The 24111-nt window shown below is 34.7% G+C and overlaps 1 protein-coding gene across 1 annotated transcript; it reads left to right on the top strand.

Moving 5' to 3' along the window:
- The first annotated feature begins 893 nt into the window (after positions 1-893).
- LOC110448038 (heparan-alpha-glucosaminide N-acetyltransferase-like) lies at positions 894-23915 on the top strand. The gene is made up of 17 exons (XM_021494069.1): positions 894-1004; positions 4563-4699; positions 6834-6961; positions 9325-9440; positions 10187-10256; positions 12084-12156; positions 13156-13295; positions 14312-14419; positions 14947-15095; positions 16720-16832; positions 17563-17684; positions 18643-18769; positions 19267-19353; positions 20641-20715; positions 20906-20976; positions 21802-21914; positions 22736-23915. Exons 1-17 carry the CDS (start codon positions 974-976, stop codon positions 22912-22914), a joined length of 1839 nt encoding a protein of 612 aa, XP_021349744.1. The 5' UTR covers positions 894-973; the 3' UTR covers positions 22915-23915.
- Positions 23916-24111: the final 196 nt, after the last annotated feature.

Raw genomic sequence — 24111 nt, 5'->3', positions numbered from 1 at the left:
CAAATATACAGAAACTTATCAAAATTGAGCTAATTAAAATGTACCAGACACTCATTTTAATTGGATAATCTATTTACATTCCAAATCCATTGATTGAAGATATTGTCACCTTTAAGAATAAACCCACAAACTAATGCAATTTGTTTACACATTACTAGCTTAAATGCATTTCATTTGAGTATGAAAGCAAAAAAAAACTCTCGTGACGTAACACGTGGTTTACTTATGACGTCATAGATTTACATTGCTCAATGAGAGTCTTGTCGCTTCGCTTCACTCAGAAAAAGTTTTCCTCCGGCACATGTATTTAACATTCACGTCAGACATTACACTCTATATTGTGTTTCACGATTTCGAATAAATCTATTTTGATTTTTACAAGCAAAAGGCATCCACATCTATTCATACACTAGCCTAAAACGTTTGGTTAAGGGAATATTGTTGTCACGTGATTGGTCGCACACAATGATCATAGCTCAATCGTACAAAACATTGTCTGCTTCATAATACATGTAACTTAACGCATAGCCGTACTTAATATGTAAAGGTTGACCTTTAACACTGAAACTGTATCTCTAGTGAGTATAAAAGATCTCTTTAAAAATGGTAATTTTTAGATCAGTCATAAAATGATTTTTGTATTTCTTTCTTATGAATGATTTTCATGTAAATCAAACATAGAGGGACTACAGTCTACAAGGGTCCAGATGTGAGCGCTTGACAACTCATCCACTTTGATCTTAGTAAAGAGGTAGGCATTCGTCATTGATCACGGTGATGTATAGTCCCTAGCTTATCGCATCTATCTATCACGTGATATCTATGTTCCTTATCGTCTGTCGTAGTTTGTAATGTTTATATATACCTACTGGAACATATCACTCCCATCGAGGCTGTCGTAGATCGATGTATACCTCTTGTATGTTGTTTCCCGGTAATGTCGCTCAGATAGTGTCATCGTAGAACCTTAGAGATGTGGAATCGTTTATGTTTTCTTCTGTTCTGTGAGTATACAGGTATATTTAATATAGTGTTAACTGATTGTAGACTACTACTACGGTAGAAAGTTTAACTGTATACATGATTTAACTCGTCATTTATCTTAAGGTACATATAGCACATGGCAACACATACATACAACATGATGCTACCTTAAACTTAATCTATTTATTATAAAGTACATGGCAGCTAGTACAAACGACATCTTTATGTATTAAAGATTTATGGTCTTGATTTAGTATACAGATATGCGCCTAAAAGGTGTACGGCTTACATTATTTTTTTTTCAGAAAATATAAGGTTTTTTTTAACGACATATGAACGTTTAACATAATTGTAACGAATCATCTACATACTTATTAATCATTATAAGCTATTATTGCCATCATCATGTATTGATTTTTGAGAGTTGACAGTGAGTGACGTAATTAACAATATCATTGAAATGATATCATATACATTGATATCATATATCTTTTTCATTTCAAATCAATTTTATTACATACATATTAGGAATACAATTGGATAAATCATATGAATCGCTTATTAAAGCCCTTTCCAGAAGGGAGAGCATATACTTCATACATTCATACACACACACAACTATAGTGCATACAGAACATGTTCAACATGTATATTCAGATAAATAGAAGAAAGCTAGAACAATTTAGCTAGAATATTGATACATTAACACAGATATTAACAAATAGAACTCTGGATATGCTTAGAGGCAAATCGAAATCCCCCGACACTACACAGTGTCATGCTAACCAATCACACCAGACCAGCATGAACGATATAGAAAATAAATCATTTTCAAAACAGCATACGTTAAAATCTTCCAGATTTTTTCAATATCGTCCAGAACGCAAGAGAGAATACATTTATTTGATTCAGTAATATGTCTCCTTTAGTGAGAATATTAGTATCGAAGATGATATTGACAATCCCGTTAATTAATTAATGAGACAAGACTTACCTTTCATATATCTATTTGGGTCAATTGAGGAAGAAGTGACTTACATCTCCATTAGAGCTAACACAAACACAATTCAGGTTATCCGCAAGATGATACTTGCATAAATCTTAATTCAGCTACTGATGTTATTCCGAATAGTTGACATAACATTTTATCAATGTCTTTGAGCCATCATATATATATACATACCTGTGAAGTTAGGTGCTTGTATGATTGTTCGTTGCTTAAATAACTTCTGTTAACTGTGACAATGACATGAGTTGTGGAAAAAGACAGTCTGGCTTGTTAAAAAAAGACATCACTCTAGGAAAAGAGCTGTTTTTGTATAAGCTGGTTCTACACAGAGGAGTTATAAATATCCTTTGATGTCTTAGGCGAGGATTTTGTCATGATTAAAATAATGTATAATTCGTTCATATAGACGATCCGGACAGTGAGGCAGCAGTTATTGGAAGAATAAAACACACTGGTGATTATCACGCCGCCATTGTCATGTATTGAAACCAACTTCATTGTATATTATATATCGTCTGATATAAGGCATGACAGATCCATGGAACCATAGCGGTTATGAATATTCATCTCTGTTTTGTTATATTAGCACAAAAACAGACACACATATATTTATTTATCAGCATGGCAATAAGATTGATCGCAGTGTAATTGTATTAATCTAAATGGCGGAACGAACATTGTACTCTAAATAAAAAAGCGTTATGGTGCGCCAAGCTCAAGATATCTTATATTTACAATTGCATTCCAAACGTATCAATTAAATTGAAAAAACTACACTTTTAATTAGCATTGAAGACAAAGCATTCTCTTGCAATTAATACATTAAAACACATATTATTTCCATAAAAACTATTTTCATCAATATTCATCATTAACTTTCACATATTTTATTTACATTCAAAAATACATCACAGGATATTTATATATACATGTATATCCTACTCTTTCGCCACAACACAGGTATACAAATACCACTACCTTATCAATGTAAATGATACGTGACGTATAACTAAGTCGATTGCCATTAGAGAATGCTCCGCATTGTACATACAGCAAAGACTGATCCAATCAGAAATATCTTTGTATAATACATGCACTAGATAAATTGCAAAAGAATTAGCTCACGGCGAAATGCAATTTAGCCAATGGGACTTGGTTTGCGTTCACTTTCATAGTGTCACTCCTTTGTAGTGATATACTCAGGATGGCCGTGTCCACTAAATGTTACAGTTTGTCAATGTCCTCACGGGAAATCAGATTCTATCAAATTATTACCTTTACGGAATACAGTATTAACATGGCAAAAGCAGTTTATAAATATTTCTTAATTGATGGAATCAATTGAGATTGTGACTTTGAAACATACTCGTTGCTGGTTATACCAGCGCGCTTCCTTAGGGGCCAGGAAAGGTGATTAACAGAAGTGGTTAAACATATCTATCGTTCTTTTAAACTAAGTGAAATTAACATTATGAGTACACGAACCTCGATGAGTCAAATATATTTGAACGCACATCTTACAGAGGAACCAAAACCTAACATTGACAAAGATCAAAATTTAAGCAAACAAAAACCGACCTCATTGTCCGAACAGTCTTTATTTAATGCATTGCCGCGGTCATCCAAAACATGAACAACATATAGATAAATAACACTAGTTAGTCAGAAGAGTCAAAATTTAAGCAAACAAAAACTATCTTTATTTGTCCGAATAGTCTTTATTTAATGCATTACCGCGGTCATCCAAAACATGAACAACATATAGATAAATAACACCAAATGAAATCACCTCTCGGTGACGAAGACAATCATTTAACACATCCTATTTAATCAGAGGAATTTAAAGCCCTCAGTGACATAAACCAAAGGCATAAACATCTCTCGCAAAAAGAAGTTCAAACCTCCCAGTGATACAGACTGGTATTGATCACATATCCACTGTGACAAAAACTAACCATCTCACATATTTCTATTAGTCAGAGTAATACAAACCTCCCTGTGACAAAGACCTATCATCAAAATCATCTCTTTTACACATATGAGACTAAAACACTCCAATAACCCCGAGTAAGCATCTATCATATCGCTGTTAGGCATAGAGGAGTCCATGCGTCTAAGCGACATAGACATGGCGTCACAAATATAGTCGTATATATGCCTTTGTCTTGAAAAATGAATCGTCTATATTGCGCCGTTTTCCCATACTTTCTTGGTAGTTCGTTAATAAAAATAATCCGTATTACCTCCTTAGAAGATCTATCCGCATTAACAAACCAAAGGTTCCCAAAACAGAAAGAAAGTATGAACTCTCTTTAGCAAACCCAAATAAGACAGTGATACATCTCCTATTCATGATACACCTTATTTAGTTTTACCATTTTGATTGCCCCAAATCAACCAGGCACGAGTCGTTGAAAAAACGTTTGCTGTTTATACTATGATCCGCGCTTTCACAAGGAGGCAAAGATCCAACATACCCTGCCCCCGACACACAAACACACATGCACACATACACAACACACATGGATGACTTCAGATGTTGATAGGACGTTTGTTTATACTACGACAGGTTACGTCACACAAGCAGTAGCGGAGAGGAATGATGATAACAAACCCGTTATCCAGTTCGACGAGGCCTGGCTTTCTATCAACTCCACCGTACTGTTTTCTACCTCCATCTTCTACATCAACACAGAGTGCTTTAAGGTCAGTAACGGAGATGGAAAGTATTTCTGAGCATATTTAACATATCTAACATACACATGTCAGCGTGTGTCTTAAACAGTGTACGTTGTTGGTACTATTTTACCGCTATCTGAAATAAAACAATACTTTGATGAAGCGGGGGTAAATAATTCAAAATAAGTGAAGTCATTATATTTCGAGCAGGCTATTTAATTCAACGACTAATGCACATTTCATACCGTCTTCCAGGGGGAAAATATATCAAAGTTGTTATATTACCTACAAAACAATTTCCCTACATGCACAATATATATATCTTATACACCTATAAGCGATAAGCTTTGCAAACAAATTCGACGTGCAGCAAACACTGATGTCGACAAATAAACGCCAGTAAAAGGGTTTAATGATCCCTGACTTATCTTTCGAAGAAATGCAAATACAAATGGGGATCATGCCGTACAACCCATAGGTAGGTTCGGTATAATCTGTAGACGAAAAATTAAATTTGAACATTCTAGCTGCAGTGGTCAATATTTTCGCTAGATACGTGTTAAAGGGAATTAATTTTAATTTTGAGTGAAAACATCTTGTCATCTGAAACACGTCTTTTTCACACATCTTCAATAAAAGTGCACAACTCCGAAAAAATAATACTCCGTCTATGAACTTGTTTAAGTGAACAGAACGAAATCGATAACACCAACAAAAACTCAAAGTCAACACAAACATGTATCTAACATATGTCATGATGATAAACAGTAGGCGAGCTAGGTGTTACGACCGATAGGAGTTTGCTGCGCAAAATATCTGTGGCACCCATCAGTGAATTTCTGTTAGGAACAAAGTGGCCTTGAGCATTGCAGACACTCTCATGGTTGGAAGGCAGGTTCTGATTGTAATGTTTATTCAGCATAGACGAGATCTCTGAGATAAGTTAAAAAAAAAAAAAAAAATGTCAGCAATGCGTATTTGTCATGACAAGATCGATATTATCTCTGTGCAAAGAAGAGGTATATCTCGCAGGACCAACTCATTTTTGTCCTTGCCAGCCAATCCATGACAATACAAGTGTGAAGTTGACCCACACACAGTATATCACAGATGTCCATATGATACAGGAAAATGCTGATATTACGAATCATGTATGAAATTGCGCAGCACTTTCTTTGTTGGAATTTTTAATATTTGTAATATTTATTACGGGAAAATCCATAAAACTTATATTTATCATATAATTGTAAAATGTCATGTAACTCTAGACAACATTGTTAAAATCATTAAAATATAACTGACATTAAAGCCACATCCTATAGCAGCAGCTGTTGCATTTGTGGAATAGGAAAGAAAAAAAAACAATCTTAACGAAAGGAATTTTTGTTTGATAATATTAATACCAATTTTTATTCAGGAAAAGGCATACTCAACAAAACAATTTTATACTAAGTAGGTAATATAAATATTCTTTTCATTTAATTAGCAATCGATCAGACGACTTTGTCCCTGCAGCGTAAGATTTGTACCTGCGGCCCCATTGCATGATCGTAAAAGGCGACTAATTTTGGAAACTTATCTTTTCTCTTCTTTCTAAAGAACTTTCTTCTTCCAAATGTCTCCCTTGGCACTGCCTCACTTTTGGCCTTTGGTTGAGCGTTCGCCCCTGTGAGGAAGGGTTTGGGTTCTTTCCCCTGGCCGAGACACACCAGAGTCTGTAAAAATGGTAGTGTCTACTCCTGCCTGGCGCTCAGCATTTCGGGAGTGGGACGACTGGTTCTCCCGTTGTTAGTATAATGTGACCGGGTGGGGTGTCCTGCTGAGTGTCTTCGGCAGTATGCTTCAATGAGGTAGCACTATAAAGTCGACATCAGTTTCGCGCTATTACAAGGAGATAAACACGAACATACCGCAGCCTCCCAAAACACACGCATACACTACAAGCATGCATCTCGTACTCAGGGGAGGCCGTCCTTAAATGACCATAGCTGTTGATAGGTCGTTAAACAATACAAACCAAACCAATCTAATCAGACGGCCTTTCGTCTTAAATATGTCTTACAATAAAACACACTGAAATATCTTTTTTCATTACTGTTGTAAACTAAATAAAATTTATATTTTTAAAACACAATGATACTATTATATTTCCTGTTTACAGTGTCCGTACGTGCTATGGGGTAAGGCGCCTGGTCTGACCACTACAACTCTGGTGGTCAACACAACCTTCCCAACAAGGCTCAAGCTTCAGAGAAACCTTCCCAATGGAGTACTGGAGACATTTTGCGAGTACGGCATGGTCAAGTCCTTTGCTTCTTTTTAGATTTGTAGTATAGATTTGTCGTTATTACTGACTCACAATTTTCTTGAATATCTGGTCCCGCTGAATTTTGGCAATATTTTACAAATAGAATATATAAGATATTTTGTTTTACCCAGTATCACAACTGCTCTGAACGTACCTGAAATGATTCAAAACATAAGTGATCACTTTAAAAAAGGCATTAATGCGAAAAAAGGTTGTTACTTGATTCCGTTACTGAAGCATCTGGAAAGACAGATACATTTTCCTAGTCCGTTATTTAGGCTTTAGTTAGAAAAAGCTGAAAGCTTTGTAGGCTTATTGATGAATCATGAAAAGGTCTCGGTTAGTCGTTAGGATTCCTACTTAGTTTGGATATCTATTACTTACGTCACTGCTGTAAACTACATTTCCTCGTACAACAACTGTAACAACACATTGGAAACTGTTTTTCAGGCATGACTAAATCTTTGATAAATCATGTTTGAAAAGAAAACCATACATTGCGGGACTTTTATTGAAAAAATAATACGGATGAAATAAACAAAATATATATTAAAAATACAGTTTTCTGAGTGTACAGATTTAGCAGGACTACGCTTGAGTTCGAGCCCTGGACATCAAATTGCTATACTATCGCTCTTATCGATTGAACTACGAGGTCAACGGAAGTGTCCTGGCCCTACTGTGATAAGTTATATCCTCAGTTATATAAGGGGAACGTAAGGGGAGGTAACTGTATAAAGGGAAAAAACACAGTACAATGGGCAAGGATCCTTAAGTGAAGCAACAATCAGTTGTTGCTCTATTTATGTGGTTTGTTTGATTAACATAAAAGTAATATAAATGAAAGTATCAAAAGGTTATTATGATTGCTTTAAGGATGTACACCTCTGAGAAGTCAAAAATTTCCTGTATTAAACTTTTTTTCTTATATGGATTTTTGGAAAAAGAAGTAAATGGCATAGTAGAAAATGCAAAAAAAAAAAATATGTCCGTGTGCTCGTTTTTGTGCTATGATCGGTCAAAGATACCAATTTACCACAACATGTAATTTTAGGTGATTTTTTGGGTTTTGACCACTTGCAGAACAAATTCATACAATTTCTTCCAAGTGTGTTATCAGATATGTATAAATGTTTGTAGAATTGTTGAAAATATTATTTTCTTTTAAATTATGGAAGTAAAATTTCTTAATCTTATTGTTTTAACTCAAAAAACCGATTTTAGTTACCCCTACCCCCTATTTTTTAATGAAAGATACTCATTTTTTACCATTTTTTTACAGATTAAACGCTTGATATAAAAAGTTCTGGTATTTAACTTTTTTTTAATATTTAATGAATTAAATGAAAACGTGTTTCTCTTTCTAAAACATCTACAAAAAATGGGGGGTCAGTGTGCTTCTTTTTTTGTCCCATTATCATTTGTGTTATTTTTTACTTTTTTCGGGGTCAAAAATCAAAAGTGCTTCAGTTACACTAAATACGCAAAAAAATATCAATAATGTAAAATTTTCCAGTTTGTTGCATATTATTTTTATCATATTGAACATTATAAAGTTGTACAGCAAAAATGAACCTGTTACAATTAAAAATGGCGACACAATGACAATTTAAGTGATCAATCTAGTGCCAAAAAAGGTGAAATTTTGGCCTTTTTTGAAGCACAAGAAATACACATTTTCAAAATGGCCGCCGAATTGGTATTTTTTTTAAATTCTTGTAAAAAAAGTTCTGCAAACAACAGGCATCTAGTTTTTTGACATATTTTTCAGATGCGTGTTTGCCAATAAATTTGATCATTAGTTGTTAAATATTACAAATCCCATTACTTTAGATCAAAACGAGACTTGAACGTGATTGAAACCTCAGAAGAGTACATCCTTAAGTGAAATAAGACCTGTCATATAGAACACGAAAGAAACATGTGGCATTCACAGCCCTATTTAATGGTACTTTGAAGTCTATCAAATGCATGATATTGATTCACAATATTGTACTGGCTGTATGTTATTTCTGTAGGTTAAATCCATATTATCCAACTATTAATTTCACCCTTGAAAAGTTATTGTTATATATAACATGCTACGCGCTAATATTCCGCCTGTCATGGTATGTTCTTCTTTGTGACAGAGGAAGAAAAAAGTGAAAGTTAAATAGAGGCAAAAGTTTTAAACTAGAATATTTTCGAGGAGATTAAAATTAAAACTTCATATGTACATGAATTTAAATGGATTATCTCAAGGCACCGACCACAAATATAGTCAAACTTGAAAACGATCAATATTAGGAAAAGTTTATCATTGTTTTACAGCAATTATTTATTAAAATATTGTTTCATATCATAGATTTGAGGAAAAGTTTCAAGAGAATGGCGACTACTGGCTGTTCCTCAACTTTTCATCGTATACCTCAGAAAGGTGTGACATCCAGCTTAACAATGATCCACTTCCGGCGGAAATGCGTAAGTTCTTTTCATATATTTATTATAACAAATTGTTTTCTTTAAAATATATTGCTTGACCCTGTAATATAACTGTATATGCTATCTATTAGTGTCGTTCTAACTACCCTGGGGCTTACTACGAGGTTGTGACATTACTTGCATTACTCATTAGGAGAAACGGTAGTCTAGTGGTAGGTCGCCGGGCTCGTGACCGAAGGGTTGCGGGTTCGAGTCACGTCACGGCACTTTGTTGTATCTTTGAACAAGATGCTTTACTCCGTTTGTTTAGTCTACTTAGCTGTAAATGAGTAAGTTGTTGGGCAGTGCTAGAATTGTTGAATGCTAGCTGTGAGCGTCGGAATGGCAGCATTATATGCTCCTAGGGAGTTGAGAAATAGGTTGGCTGGTTGCAAAGGCCCTATAACCACGGACAATAATTTGTGAACCGCTATAAGACGACCTACGGACAATGTTGTGATAGAGTGGTATATAAGAACCTCGAATTATTTTTATTATTATCATTATTACTTACGGAGTACCTGGTCTTATTTTCCTTGTATGTTTTCACGGGTCTCCACGTTAAGCTTTTATTTGTCCATAGTTTGCCTTAGTTTTATCGATTCTAAGTTAGACTGATTATGGTTCTGTTAACACTTCGATATTCTCTTGGTTTGTGTTCTATCAATTAAATCAGTTATATATCCTAATAACCACGCGATAGAGGATGAATATTGGCAAACTAATGGATTTGTTTATATTTTCAGCAATCCTGTTCGTATTCGCGGGACTGATAGGACTCGCCATCCTCGTTAAAGTCGTAGGATACTGCTACAGGTATATAAATAGGCATGTCAAACAAATACATCAGCTCTCTCAATTGGTAGATAAATAATGCTGTAATATATTCACATGAAAATGATATTCTTGATTAAGAACTATGATATCAAGCACAACGTCTGTAATGCAATTATTTACATTCAACAATAATGTTTACATACCAACTCAAGTCCTTATTTGATATTTTTAGCCATATTTTTTACAAGGACATAGATTTAAGCAAAATAAGGTAATGTCATGAAATAAAATAAAAAATTCAATATTTGCATTTTGTACAACAATATGCTATTCAAAAGTATTACAATGTCAGTAACACTCATGAATGCTCGTAAAAACTACAGCACTTTATTTAAGTTTCTACAATTTCTCTATGAAATATGAATGCATTTACGTCACTGGATCTCATGCCCTTAATGGGTTTTAGAACGATTATTCGAATAATTGTTATGCCTAAATATATTTATGTAGATACATTATCATCATATGGGGCTCCGTAGGAGACATCACATTTGTATAACACCTACCACCTATTTACAACATTAAGAGCTGTGACTGGCCGTAACCCACACGTTAGCCTCCTTCACCACCATACGGACGATGCACAATCCGGCTGTTGCACGCTCATCCCTTGTTGTACGGTCAGCTCCTGTCCTTGCTGGTCACACTTCTCATATGAACACGACTGGGTGGAGTTACAGAACTACACGTAACCACTTTACACATTATCAGTTATGCATTTCAATAAAACACTCATTTAACTGACAAAGCATCACTATCATATCGCTACAAATTTACCAGACAAACATAACACTATCGTTATACTGCAAGTTTAAGTTCACCAGACTCGCAATATCATTGTGTATCCCCATAGTTTCGTGCACCGTAATTTCTTGCCTGAGGCCAGCGGGCTATTTTCTAACATTGCAAAATACCACCTGAAGAATGTGTTATTAAGCGGACAATGAGACGAAATGTCTACGCAAAGCTTTAGACAGTGTGAAATATGTGATATCTTTCAAAAACACATTAATATAGTCCTCAAGATTTTATCACCGAATGTATGCAACACGGAGTAGTTCATATTACCGGCTCTGTTTTTGTAAAAAGAAAAATCTGTCATCAGAGTCAAACGGATTTTAAATGTCTGGTCAATATGACGGAGCAGGCAATACACAAGAAATTACTGTACATTTTACATAATAATTATTATAAATTTGTCATAGTGCCAAAAAAGAAAAAAAACAGTTGTCAAGGGGGATAACTCCCACTGAATGTGTCTTCTGTTTTACAAAAAAAATACTGTTTATTGAATAAGTTTGAGAGCATGAGAAATTTGTTAAATGCGTCTGTCTCTTGTACTATAGATTGGCATTACCAATCTGTATAATACCACAAACTAAATAGGACAAAATAAGCATACACATATAGTATAAAAATACATTAGATCCATGTACAACCTACATTGAATACATCCAATATACACGCACATACAATTACAATGTTCATTCGTTTAAGGTATACATACATATACATGAAATATTCATGATTTACTTATATCTTCTTATGCAAATACATATACAGTATGCATACATATACACCATTTTCATGTTTACAATAAGCATACACATGCAATATACTCCGTTACATTCGTGTACAAGATGTGGCAATTATACAGCACCTTATCATTAATTATAACCGTATTAATTGATATGATATGTCCCCAGTCGTACATGTTAACCTTATATTAAATTTTATTGTTTTATGTTTGATATATTCCGCATACACATTCTGACTAACATAATATATAACACTAACACCTTGTAGACAACGTACCCGGACACGGTCGGCCGACATTACCGATCCATCTCAAAGGTCAAAGCACGACCTGCACGTCACGGTAAGACAAGTAATTAATCTAATTGTGATTTCCTATTAATACTGTAACAGAGAACACTTAAGTAATACGCCTTTGACTTCACAACCATACCAGATATACAATTAAGAAAGACAATAAAAGAAATATACAATTGTTTACATCCTTGCCATCTGGTATTTAAGACGATTAAAAGTACTTTACTTATGTGTTTACAACCATGCCATCAGAGGAAAGAAGAGCAATATACCTTTGTGTTCACATCCACGCCATCTAAAATGAGAGGACTAAAATGTTAGAAAATGTAAAAACTAAAGAAAGAGTATTAGAGGAATGTTAATGTGTTAACATTGATGCCATCTAAAAACGGTCTGGAACTAAATGTATTGTGTGTAATCATCCATGCTATTGAAGAAAGTAATTGAGTTCATAGCCATACAATCTAAAAATAAGAGATATAATATATGAATGTGTACATACCCATACCATCTGAAAGGGAAAACTAAAAGTACTATACTAATGTGTTCTCAATTATATCACAAAAAGAGCACCCAAAGAATTAATCGCACGATAAATGTGCGTCCAACCACGTTTACCATACTGAAAGTAGTGAGTTAGCGAAGTAACACGGGTAAACTGATACGTGAAATTAATTCGCAACAATATGTTATTTTCGATAACTTTGATAACTGAATTCGATAAAATCTATAATATTTCCAAAAGACCGTATTGGAAGACCGTCAGCATTACAATGTGGTAATATCAAAAATATAATCCATGTTTTGCAACCTAATTATGTTACAATCTTCATTAAATAAACGGATTAACATTGGGTTGCGTTACTTTTGAAAGTAACAGCGATTCAATTCATGTTAATTCAGTACTTGAACTTTTTGAACCCTGATTCAGTCCCAGTTATTTTTATTTGATGATAATAAAAACAATTACAAACGTTCTTATCCCGATATTCGACATAAATGTTTAACTTCAGATAGGAAATGTATTTGAGTTTTATTTAAACAGAGCATGAAAACTGTGACGAAGACTGCGCCCGACAGCTACGGGGCCGTAGAGATGGACATACGACCTCCGCTGTATACAGGGGAGGCTGTGAAAGAGAAACCACGGAAACAAAGGCTGAAATCACTGGATACATTTAGAGGGTACGAACCGGACGATTAAAATATTTTAAGTATACCATATTCTTCTTAACACATCGATTATGTAGGCATAATGCAAGTATACAAAGAAGTCCTATGTCTTTAACAGCTTGGTATAATGATTTTCTATATGAACAGATACAACTGTATCAACATCATCGATCGTTAGTAAGCAACCTTCCGGTTGTTTGGAAAAAATGTACTGTAAACGTTTTTAGGAGATAAAACAGGGATCAGCATCACTTTGAATACATAGTGACATTTGTAAAAGAAAAAATAAAGAAGATAGTAAAAGCTTTTTAACTGCTCTTTTAATTTCTCAAATTCTTTTAATATTTCAATAAATCCTTTAATTCATATCATTTAAAGATGAAAAGAACATTGATACAATTTCAATATCAACGGGACATTTGACAGGCTGTCAATCACAGGGGTCGGATATCGAGCTAGGCATATCTAAAACCTTTCCCCATTCGATCTGTTTGATATCATTCCGGTTTAAAATATACTCATATCTCATCCCTCAATTTAATTTCTTTTTACACTCAATCAGATCAGTCGACCAATTTTATTGTATGCTACCTGCAATTACGTTTTGACTACAGAAGATTATTTAAAGTTAGGATAGCAAAAGAGAAATATCTCAAAGCATTTGATTACATCCACTTATCCCCAGTACATTCTGATTCTTACTTATCAAATGTGCATTTCATTCTACACACTTCACTCATTATCTATTTGAAATTAACCAGTGTTCAACTATTTGTTTGAATTCATATAGTTAACGGTTTCACGAATCGCCCCTTCTGTTTCAACGGAAGTTTATACCAATTTAGATTCCCACCTTCTTCCACACATAGCAACACAGATGAGTCCTAGATGGACGCACTTCTGCCATGCTGTATTCATTACACAATTTAAAAGGTATAATCTCAAGTACATGTATTACGTTCATCTGCCATGTAAAGGGGTCTTTGATCATTATGGTTTACTCTTCCCTACATTTGTTCATATTTCAGGTTAAGCTTGGTGATAATGGTATTCGTTAATTATGGGGGAGGAGGCTACTGGTTCTTTGACCATCCCCCTTGGAATGGTTTAACTGTAGCTGACCTGGTCTTCCCATGGTAAGTTGTCTTTGGATTAGAATATTGTAAACGAATAATAAATGGCATATAGAGGCTGCAAACCAGTTCTTTTTTATTATGTTGCAGGAATGGATTGGGGTTGATATCTTTTAATCACATATGGTCTTTTAATGCCTGCTTTTTATTAGGAAATCAAACGGAAACCCCGTCTTGCATTGATTAATTTCTGACGTCATCGTAATATTCGATATAACCATGCGTGATATTACAAATGTTACCTATAGAATGTTTATATGTTGGCATAGTTACACTGAGTAAAAGCGAGAAATAATCACACACGGTCACATTTCTGACTTATCAGTCGAAGTTAGAGTTACCTACTTACTTTATTTGATACCTTCCTGTAGATAATACCTCCTGTGATTTTAAACCTGATTATATCATATAGTACCTTAAACATTAACATTGTGAATTTAATGTATGGAAAAAAAAATAAGGATTTATTTGTTTTTTTAAACATTTAGTTGGAACAATGAACAATGAATGAATACAGTTCTGTGTTTCAGGTTTATATTTATAATGGGAACCGCAATGAATTTCTCTTTCCGTGGAATGCTGAAAAGAGGAAAATCCCGAATAAGGATATTCTTTAAAATATTGAAAAGATCTATCCTACTTTTCGCCATTGGAATTATACTGAATACTAACTGGGGACGTAAGTATATTTTCTGTTATTTATAATATATATAAGACGTATATCATACTATTTGTAAAATCATCTTTTATTACAATATACATATAATGAACAATATTATATTATATGTATTATCGTTAAGTGTATTATGTACGATATATATAATTTCATTATTTCTATTTAAGATCTATTTCCAATTGTACTGTTGGTTTTCATATAGAGAGTAACCTCCCATTCATTTCGTTTTCGACACAACTGTAGCACAGTTGAGCCAGGACACTCCGTTAGCCAGGTACTTCAGTCGGTTAGAGCGATAGTATAGCAATCTGCTGTCAAGGGTTCGAATCTAGGTCTAGTCCGCTGAATTTTTACATAGAATACTGTTGTTGAATATATTTTGTCGATTACATTATTACTTTTCATACAAGACCCGCAGGGTGTGGTTCTCTTTTGAGAAATGATTTATCAAAGCTATAGTAAGTTTCCAATGTGTAGTTAAAGGTTTCGACAGTGGTACGAGGATCTTGAACTGCTACGGATATTTAAATAACAATATCATTACATGTTTCGTCTTTATTTTAATTTCGTGTTATTGAAGAATTAAATATTCAAATGTGAATATTCATTTTGATTTATATCCCTTCTCATTGGCTTATTAGGGGTAGATTCTATTCGTTGACAACCGTAGATACATCATCCTCGATATCCAGGATAAACACTAATACTGCTCATTTGTTTTCTCTATAACCTGCGCTCACGGTATCGAACCGGCACCAGCTGTTTGATTGGTCTCAGGTAAAAAAAACTGACCAATCGCTAGGATGATACTTGTTCTTTGAAGATTACAAAGGGGCGATACTCGACTTCAAAGTCAGTCATTTTTTACCGTTACGCGACCGCGAGATTCTTTTGATGTACATCAAAGGACCAAACAAGCCTTCTCGCCTCATCCACAAGGCGGTGTACACTGAGCCTTCAATTTTGCTATGAAATAGTCCAGGGTGTAGCGAGCGAAAGTGAGCGTAACCCCAGGATATCGAGGATAAAGATACATGTACTTGATAAATAACTCAAATGGATGTAAATCTTCTCTTATTTCTGACAAGTTTTGAAATAATAACAAACACAATATAATTATATGATTTGCCTCTGCTACAACGGACATTCAAAATTTAATCAAAACAATCACATCAGCGTTATTTGTTTGAAGTTGAAATAATTAGAGATATAAGAAAAATATATATCTGATAAAGTGGAAGAAGAAAAAGCCAGGGGTCAAACCTGAGCTCTGTTATAATATTTCTAACAAATAGTATGATCGACTTTCTACAAATCGTAACATGACATCATCTACTTGATTCATTGTACTTCGGGGTCCTATGCTACACTAGCAAAGACTTGGATTAAGTGTTCATTTTAAAGGTAGATCCGGAAAAATGGTATTTATTTTACAAATATGGTATAACGAATTTGCCCTAAACCGTTTGTGCTTTTAAATATAAATATGTTATTGAATGCATTACGCAGAGGTACTTTTACAGGTTATTAAGCATACTAGTAGATCGTTACGTTACCTTTATGACATGTCATGGCAAATTACATATTAAGTACCGTTCTAAGTATTATTTAATGTCATGTTATTCAGCTGTAGACCTGGAGAGTATTCGAATTCCCGGCGTATTGCAACGTTTTAGTCTGACTTATCTAGTGATAGCCCTGATGGAACTCGTCTTTACACGGAAGGCTGACTCGCATCAGGTAACACGCCATCTAACATGTATTAGGATTTATTTATGAATTTATATTATGAGATTAAAGGTAAAAACCCATATGCTGTATCTTCAGAAAAACGTGTCCTATCGACGGTAAATTAAGTACACTTTGCATGCTTTTAAGTGATGTCGTCTGTAACATAATCTGGTGATATTTTTCAAAATAAGAGCGTTAGCATTCATTTTGTCCCTGTGTTTAATGTTGTGAAATATCATTATATTATGTTTTATTATTTATTACAATAATAATCAATAATACTTGATCAATCTTAACAAAACTAAACTACACAAAATGGAACATTTCGTCGACATGTATTAACGTGGTAGATACATTTAGCATAACATTTAACTGTCCGAAACGGTCTAATAAGCACCTCCGCAATGCTGTGGTACTCCGGACTTTGGCACAATATGTTGAAGTTAGTTTTGTTGTTATCTTTTCCACAATATCAAAGTTGAAAATGTCTTACAGCATTATCACTGTCTCGCGTATATTTAATCACGTTACAATGGTACGGAATGGACAGTAAGAAACAATAGTCATTCTTTTTAATTGCCTAAACATGATTATGTTGTTTTTTTATTTTATTTTAGCAATTGACAAACTGATGGATTTTAGTAAAGTAGGGGGTGTTTGTTTCATCACTACAGTGTGTTATTTATGATATGAACGCGTAATTATATTCTCTTGCTTTTTTCTTTCTTTTCTTGTGTAGGAGAGCTGTTTTGCACCAATTCGAGATATTGTGTTGTATTTACACGAATGGGTTGTCGCCCTTGGCATTCTTATAGCATATGTGTGTATCACAGTATTTGTACCAGTTCCAGGATGTCCCACGTAAGTTGTTCATCGTCACACACAAATCACGCATATTTCATAATCAACTTGACGCGATAAAGATATAACTTAAGTCATCCGTAGAAATGTATTTTAGATATATTGATATAATGTTTTCCCCTTTTGAACACCCACAAAATGTTGTTTAAATGTATACATGGTTTTAATTAGTTTTGCAAAACGAAAATTGAATTTATGAAATGTTCTTCATCCATAAAAAAATAAAGTTTCAGATTAAGCCATTCAAGGAGAGATAATTCGTGTTTTTGAATACATTTGGAGTATGCTCGTGATGAAGTTAACCATTTTCAACTGATATTTTCTATAAGGTTATATCTTGTGATTATTGTTCAAGGCTCTTGCCCTAAATTGCCAATCTCCGTTGGGACTGTCTTTAAATATTTGATTTTTGTCTGCAATTGTGTTTTAAATATATTTGATTATATTGGTCAAGCTTTTTCCCTTGAAATGTTAAATCTTTGAACCCTGTGATATTATTCTCTTGAAATATTTTTCCATTCCGGAGGTAAACAAAAAAGGCACACAGTATAAAAAAGGCAATTAAACATTTCACGAGTACTAAAATGCGTTATTTAAGTAATAACGTTCAGTTTATTATAATCTTGAGGCATGTTTCATAGTTGTTTATTTCAGCACTAAAAAATGAAACGATAAGAATATTACATGAGTACAGAAATGCATTATTCAGGTACATCCGTCAAGTTTATTTCAACCATGTGGCATTTCCTATTTTTTATGTCATTTTCATGATACATTGCTACTTTACACACTAGCATAATGATTCAGTTTGTTACCTACAAAACAAAAAAGCACCGCCATAAATGCTCTCATTATGCTGTTTCCATAGCTACGACATTATAGTCACGTGTTTTATTTACATGTTTTAACGTATTTTTATGTATTTACTGGTTTATTGTTGAATGTTTCATGGAACCAGTGGATACATAGGCGCCGGGGGTCTGAGTGAGGGAGGAGCACACTACAACTGTACAGGGGGCGTGGCTAGTTACATCGACAGGATGGTACTGGGCAGTGAACACATCTATAACCATCCAACCCCTCAGGTATCAGCTATTGCGTTGCATTTAGAGAAATAAAATGAACGAAAGGTATGAAAGATAACTTCTATAAATGAGAAGCTTACAACAGAAGTTGTTTCACTTAAAAGTCTTTTTAAGTGCTCTCTCTTTTATTTAGAAAATAACATAGCCTTAAAGAGCTGTTTTTGCTTATGGTAACTTTCTCTGTAAAGTTGTGTGTAGTAACATTTAAATTTTGAAGAATCCTGTAACATGCATTACAACATGTGATTTTTATCGATCACCTTTTTTGTAGAGGTCTTGCACAAATATTTTGACAAAGGTAATAATATCGTTAACTTTCCAGTAACGTCTTCAAATATTTATCATAATTTTGTGTCCATCCTTCTTAATGTGTTGAATTGATATGATCATAACATTTATATTTGTCTATCTTTTTCGTTTCTTACAAATTCACAAAATGTCATTAACATAATAAACTAATGACATATACCCTATGACAACTATCTGTGTATTGACAGAGGATATACCAGACTACTACAGCACACGACCCTGAAGGAATCCTCGGTACACTCACCTCAATTTTCCTTTGTTTCCTTGGTGTTCAGGTATGGTTTGTGGTTCATTATAAGCTCGTTGTTTTGGCTTTCGTACTTTAATATTTTGCTGTTCTCATCATTTATTGATCCCCTGTCACATTTTGTGTTACTGTACCTTGATTTCTGTTCATTTGAATTCACGATACTCTCTCTCTATAAGGATATTTAAGGATCCCCGTACCATTGCCAGCAACTGTAACTCACTGTTGGAAACCTTCTTCCTTGCGTGACTATAGCTTAACTTAATAACTCCTGAAAAGAAAACCATGCAGTATCTTTACGAGAAATATTAAGGATGACATGAACAAAACCTTATCAACAAGTGTTCTGAATGGAAAACAATCAGCGGGGCTGACTGTGAACACTGGACTTAGATTATTATTGTATAACTCTAGCCAATTGAGCTACCTTGTCGACGGTAGTATCCGGGTCTACTGTACTACAGTTATATTCAAAACGGAAGTATTGTACTACAGTTATATATAAAACAGAAGTTAAAAGCAGGCGCGTAGCTACCATGTAAGCCAATAAGCCCGGGCTTGCACATGATTTTGACAAGTATAGGTTTTCATGACGGTTTTTTTTCTTGCTGATACTATAAAGTGGAGTTTAAGTTTTGAATATATAGTATACATAGGTAAAAACCAGACAATGTATGTATGGAGGGTGTAAAAAGCAATACCGACGGTTAATCTTCAGAATTACACTGGATCCACGTACATAGGTATATATATATACAAAAAATAGGATTTTTTCTAGCGGATTAAAACGAGAAAACAGACATCAGGACGTGGGAAATGGCTCCTGAGAGGTTCTAGAAAACAAAAAATTAATGGGGGAGACCCCCAGACCCCCTTAAAAGGGGCGTTCGGCAACCCAATGTCGGGCTTACACACGGTAAAGGGGCTAGCTACGCGCCTGAAAAGGAGGTTACTGTATATAGGGAAAACCACAAAGCAACGTGACAGGGATCCTGAAAAAGAAATGTCAAACGTTAGCGTTGTCCCCTAAGTGATGTTAACCTATTTACTGTCGTAAGAGATGCCGAACATTCGCTTGCGTTGTACGTTACTGTACCATTCGTTCAACCCTTATGCACCCTATTCTTGAGTGTAATGTCTAACATAAAAAACCTTTATGTGTGTTACGTCCATCTGTCGAATACAACCTATAAAATGTATGTTATGTAGAGAGCTCCTGGTCATTAGGAGCGCTCGGTGTAATCGGATGACACCGTACCAGACTATAACATAATCTCCTAACCTAATGTAATTGCTGCTTGTTGTTTATTCTTAGTCTGGACGTATCATCATCACTTATCCAAAGCACAGTTCTAGGATAGCTCGATGGATCATCTGGGCCACAGTCACGGTATGTCATTAACAAAGATAAAACAATCAGGGAATGTGTATGGTTCCAAGATTAATGCAAACGTTTCATACTGTTAAAACGATTCAATTTTCAATTCAATTTGATTCAAATTTTATTGATTATCACACAAACATGCATGGTATTTTGAAAAGGTTTTGATAGAGTATGTTTTTCTGTTTCTACTGAATAGGGTGGAATTGGTGCACTGCTCTGCAAGGCCTCACAGAACGACGGTTGGGTACCCCTTAACAAAAATCTTTGGTAGGTGTCTCCAATGGAAATGATGTATCCGCCACACAAACTGACTTGTAAACGAAAACGTTACCATTTAAAGGAAAATAGACTAGTGTATCACGCCTTCAGTTAAAGGAAAATAGACTGTAGTCTATCACACATCCATTTAAAGGAAAATAGACTGTAGTGTATTACGCCTTCAGTTAAAGGAACATAGACTGTAGTCCATCACACATCCATTTAAAGGAAAATAGACTGTAGTATATCACACTTCCAGTTAAAGGAGAATAGACTGAAGTATATCACACTTCCAGTTAAAGGAGAATAGACTGTAGCATATCACACTTCCAGTTAAAGGAGAATAGACTGTAGTATATCACTCATCCAACCAAAGAAAAAATAGATTTCAGTTTATCACACCTCCATTTAAAAAAATCACTGTAGCCTATCTTCATTTTAATAATATATGGAGATGTATTATAAAGTTGGACAAACTTGCGCCCAATTCTCTTTGTCCATATGTATGACACTATAAATCTGTTGGAACAATATTATACGTTTGAAAATGTTAACAAAACAGGGAAACGATTTTAACAATATTCTTAGTCGACTAGGCAAACACATTAAGAAGGGGTAAAGTATTCTGATTACCAGAATAACCCCATGATGGAACAAACAGAATTATTCCATGAAAGTAAAATAATTAGGAGTAATAATAAGAAATTAATCGTTTGATTGTAGGTGCAAAAACGCATAAAACTCACCCTTGCAAAACATGATTTTATTCTTGTAAAACGTAAAAATTCAATAAGGATTCTAAATTTTACTCCAGATCACCTTTTATCTCCACAGGTCTGTATCCTTCATTCTCGTCACCGCTAGCTTCGCTTTCATCGTCCTCTCTTTTCTCTACATCATCATCGACATCCTCCACTGGTGGGACGGAGACCCGTTCGTATACCCTGGTATGTAGTTCGATACACACTATATTACAGTAGAAAACACATTCATACAATACCCTTCCTTGTTAACACATTTCTGCTCTTCGAAAATATACATGAGTGTTACGTACGTGTAGATTTATTGAAAACCATATCCATCTTTTTTAACTTTTGCCATTAGGTCAGGAGTTTAGTAAGGATTTTTTAAAAAGAACGAATACCATTCCTGTATAAATGTTTGCTAAAATATATTTACCAATTAAATACTTAATAATTACAATATACATGAAAAATGACGTTTTACATTTCACTGTAATACAACATGTACTTGAAAACATTAGAAACTACCAAAGTGTAAACAAAAAACGTAGTTAGAACAGAAAAACGATTCATTGAAGTACTTTTGTATTTACTAATTCTAAATGCAAAATTGCAGTACACTTTCCAGCCTGTCATTTGTCTGTGGTGCATTTTTTCTGGCGTATAAAGATCCTTCTATGAGTAAATCTTTATAGAATGCTTTTGATGACGTTATGAATGATAACGTATCATTAGCAACTCATACTTATATTTCTGTCATGGCGGAGAATATGTAATCTCTTTGAAGTAATTGATTCCATTGTGGTGTCTTTCTGTCAGGTCATGTTGAACTTTTTTGTTATCCTTTGTCATAAAGTCACATTTACGTATGAATTCTACTATGGTGTATTCTGGTCAATTTCACCGTCGGTGTTATTGTTCGCAGGTCCCAGATTAGGGGGTTTGTTTCCTGTAGGTATGAATTCCGTAGTAGCTTACTTTTGTCATGACGGAGAATGTGTGAATTTCTTTTTAATATTCCCTAGGCATGAACTCCATTGTTGTGTACTGCTGCCATGATGTATTCTACCGCTTCTTCCCCGTGAACTGGGGGATGGAATCCCCGCAGCACTGGGAACTACTCCTCAAGGCGATATGGGATACAGCTATCTGGGTGGTCTTGGCCTATATCCTTTATCGAAAGAAAATATTCGTCGCACTTTAGATAGAATGGTAGACTCGTCGGAAGAGTCTGATGGGCACTCCCGAGACTAGTAAAGGAGTTGACAATTAAACAACAAAGATGGAGTGATGGAATATGAATGATAAGCTGGGCATATACACATTTTAGAGATTCCAAATTATTTTTCAGAAAAAAGCATCATCTGCTCAGGCGATATTATTGCTGATTTTACAACAAAATAAAATGGAAATTTTGAAATGCTTTGGAAACAGAAAGTTCTAACATAAAGGTATATTCGTTTTTCATATGTAGATGGACATATGGGAAGTTTTCTTATTGGAAACAATGCCGTGGTACAATGTTCATTAACAATGCCGTGGTACAATGTTCATTAACAATGCCGCTTTTAGGACATACACAAATGTACTTGGACATAACGTGTTCGACCGGAAATTATAGCAACAGGGTCGTGATCATCCGCTTACTTATCCAAAAAGCAGCCGAGGATACACTAAATAGAGCCGAGAATAGGCGCATTGTGTGAACATTGTGACACCGGTAAGGCATTATTTGTGCCGAGTGTTGTCGCAAAGTGTTGTTTGGAATATTTTTACACCGGTAGTTTAATTAATTTTACACCGGTAGTTTAATTAATTTTACACCGGTAGTTTAATTAATTTTACACCGGTAGTTTAATAAAGATTACGCCGGTAGTTCAATAAAGGTTACACCGGTAGTTTAATAAAGCTTACGCCGGTAGTTTAATAAAGATTACACCGGTAGTTTAATAAAGATTACACCGGTAGTTTAACAAAAGAAGCAGAAGATAGGTGCACTGCTTATAGGATTCCTCTGACACTAATTATACACTCAACGAACCCGAGGATAGTTTAAGACGTTAACGGATTCTTTGGACACCGGTTAGATACTAAATGCAACCAAATATTGGTGTGACGATGTAACAATTGTGCTGCATAAGGGCGTACCGATGTATTGATATTTTGATACCGGTAATATAATAAACGTGGCCGAGGACAGGTGTGGTGTTGTATGATTATTTCGACACACGTGATACATAGAACGTAGCCGAAGACAGGTGTGGTGTTGTATGATCATTTCTACACACGTGATACATTGAACGTAGCCGAGGCCAGGTGTGGTGTTGTATGATTATCTCGACACCAGTGATGCATTGAACGTAGTCGAGGACAGGTGTGGTGTTGTATGATTATTTCGACA

This window comes from Mizuhopecten yessoensis, unplaced genomic scaffold, assembly GCF_002113885.1.
Source record: "Mizuhopecten yessoensis strain PY_sf001 unplaced genomic scaffold, ASM211388v2 scaffold3805, whole genome shotgun sequence".
Taxonomy (NCBI): Eukaryota; Metazoa; Mollusca; class Bivalvia; order Pectinida; family Pectinidae; genus Mizuhopecten; species Mizuhopecten yessoensis.
Note: the sequence above shows the minus strand (reverse complement) of the source record. Positions and strands in the feature narration are given on the sequence as shown.

Coding starts and splice junctions, on each gene's coding strand:
- LOC110448038 (XM_021494069.1), top strand. CDS start 974: ATGTGGAATCGTTTATGTTTTCTTCTGTTCT. Junction 9,441..10,186: donor TCCACTTCCGGCGGAAATGC/GTAAGTTCTTTT, acceptor TTATATTTTCAG/CAATCCTGTTCGTATTCGCG. Junction 10,257..12,083: donor GTCGTAGGATACTGCTACAG/GTATATAAATAG, acceptor AACACCTTGTAG/ACAACGTACCCGGACACGGT.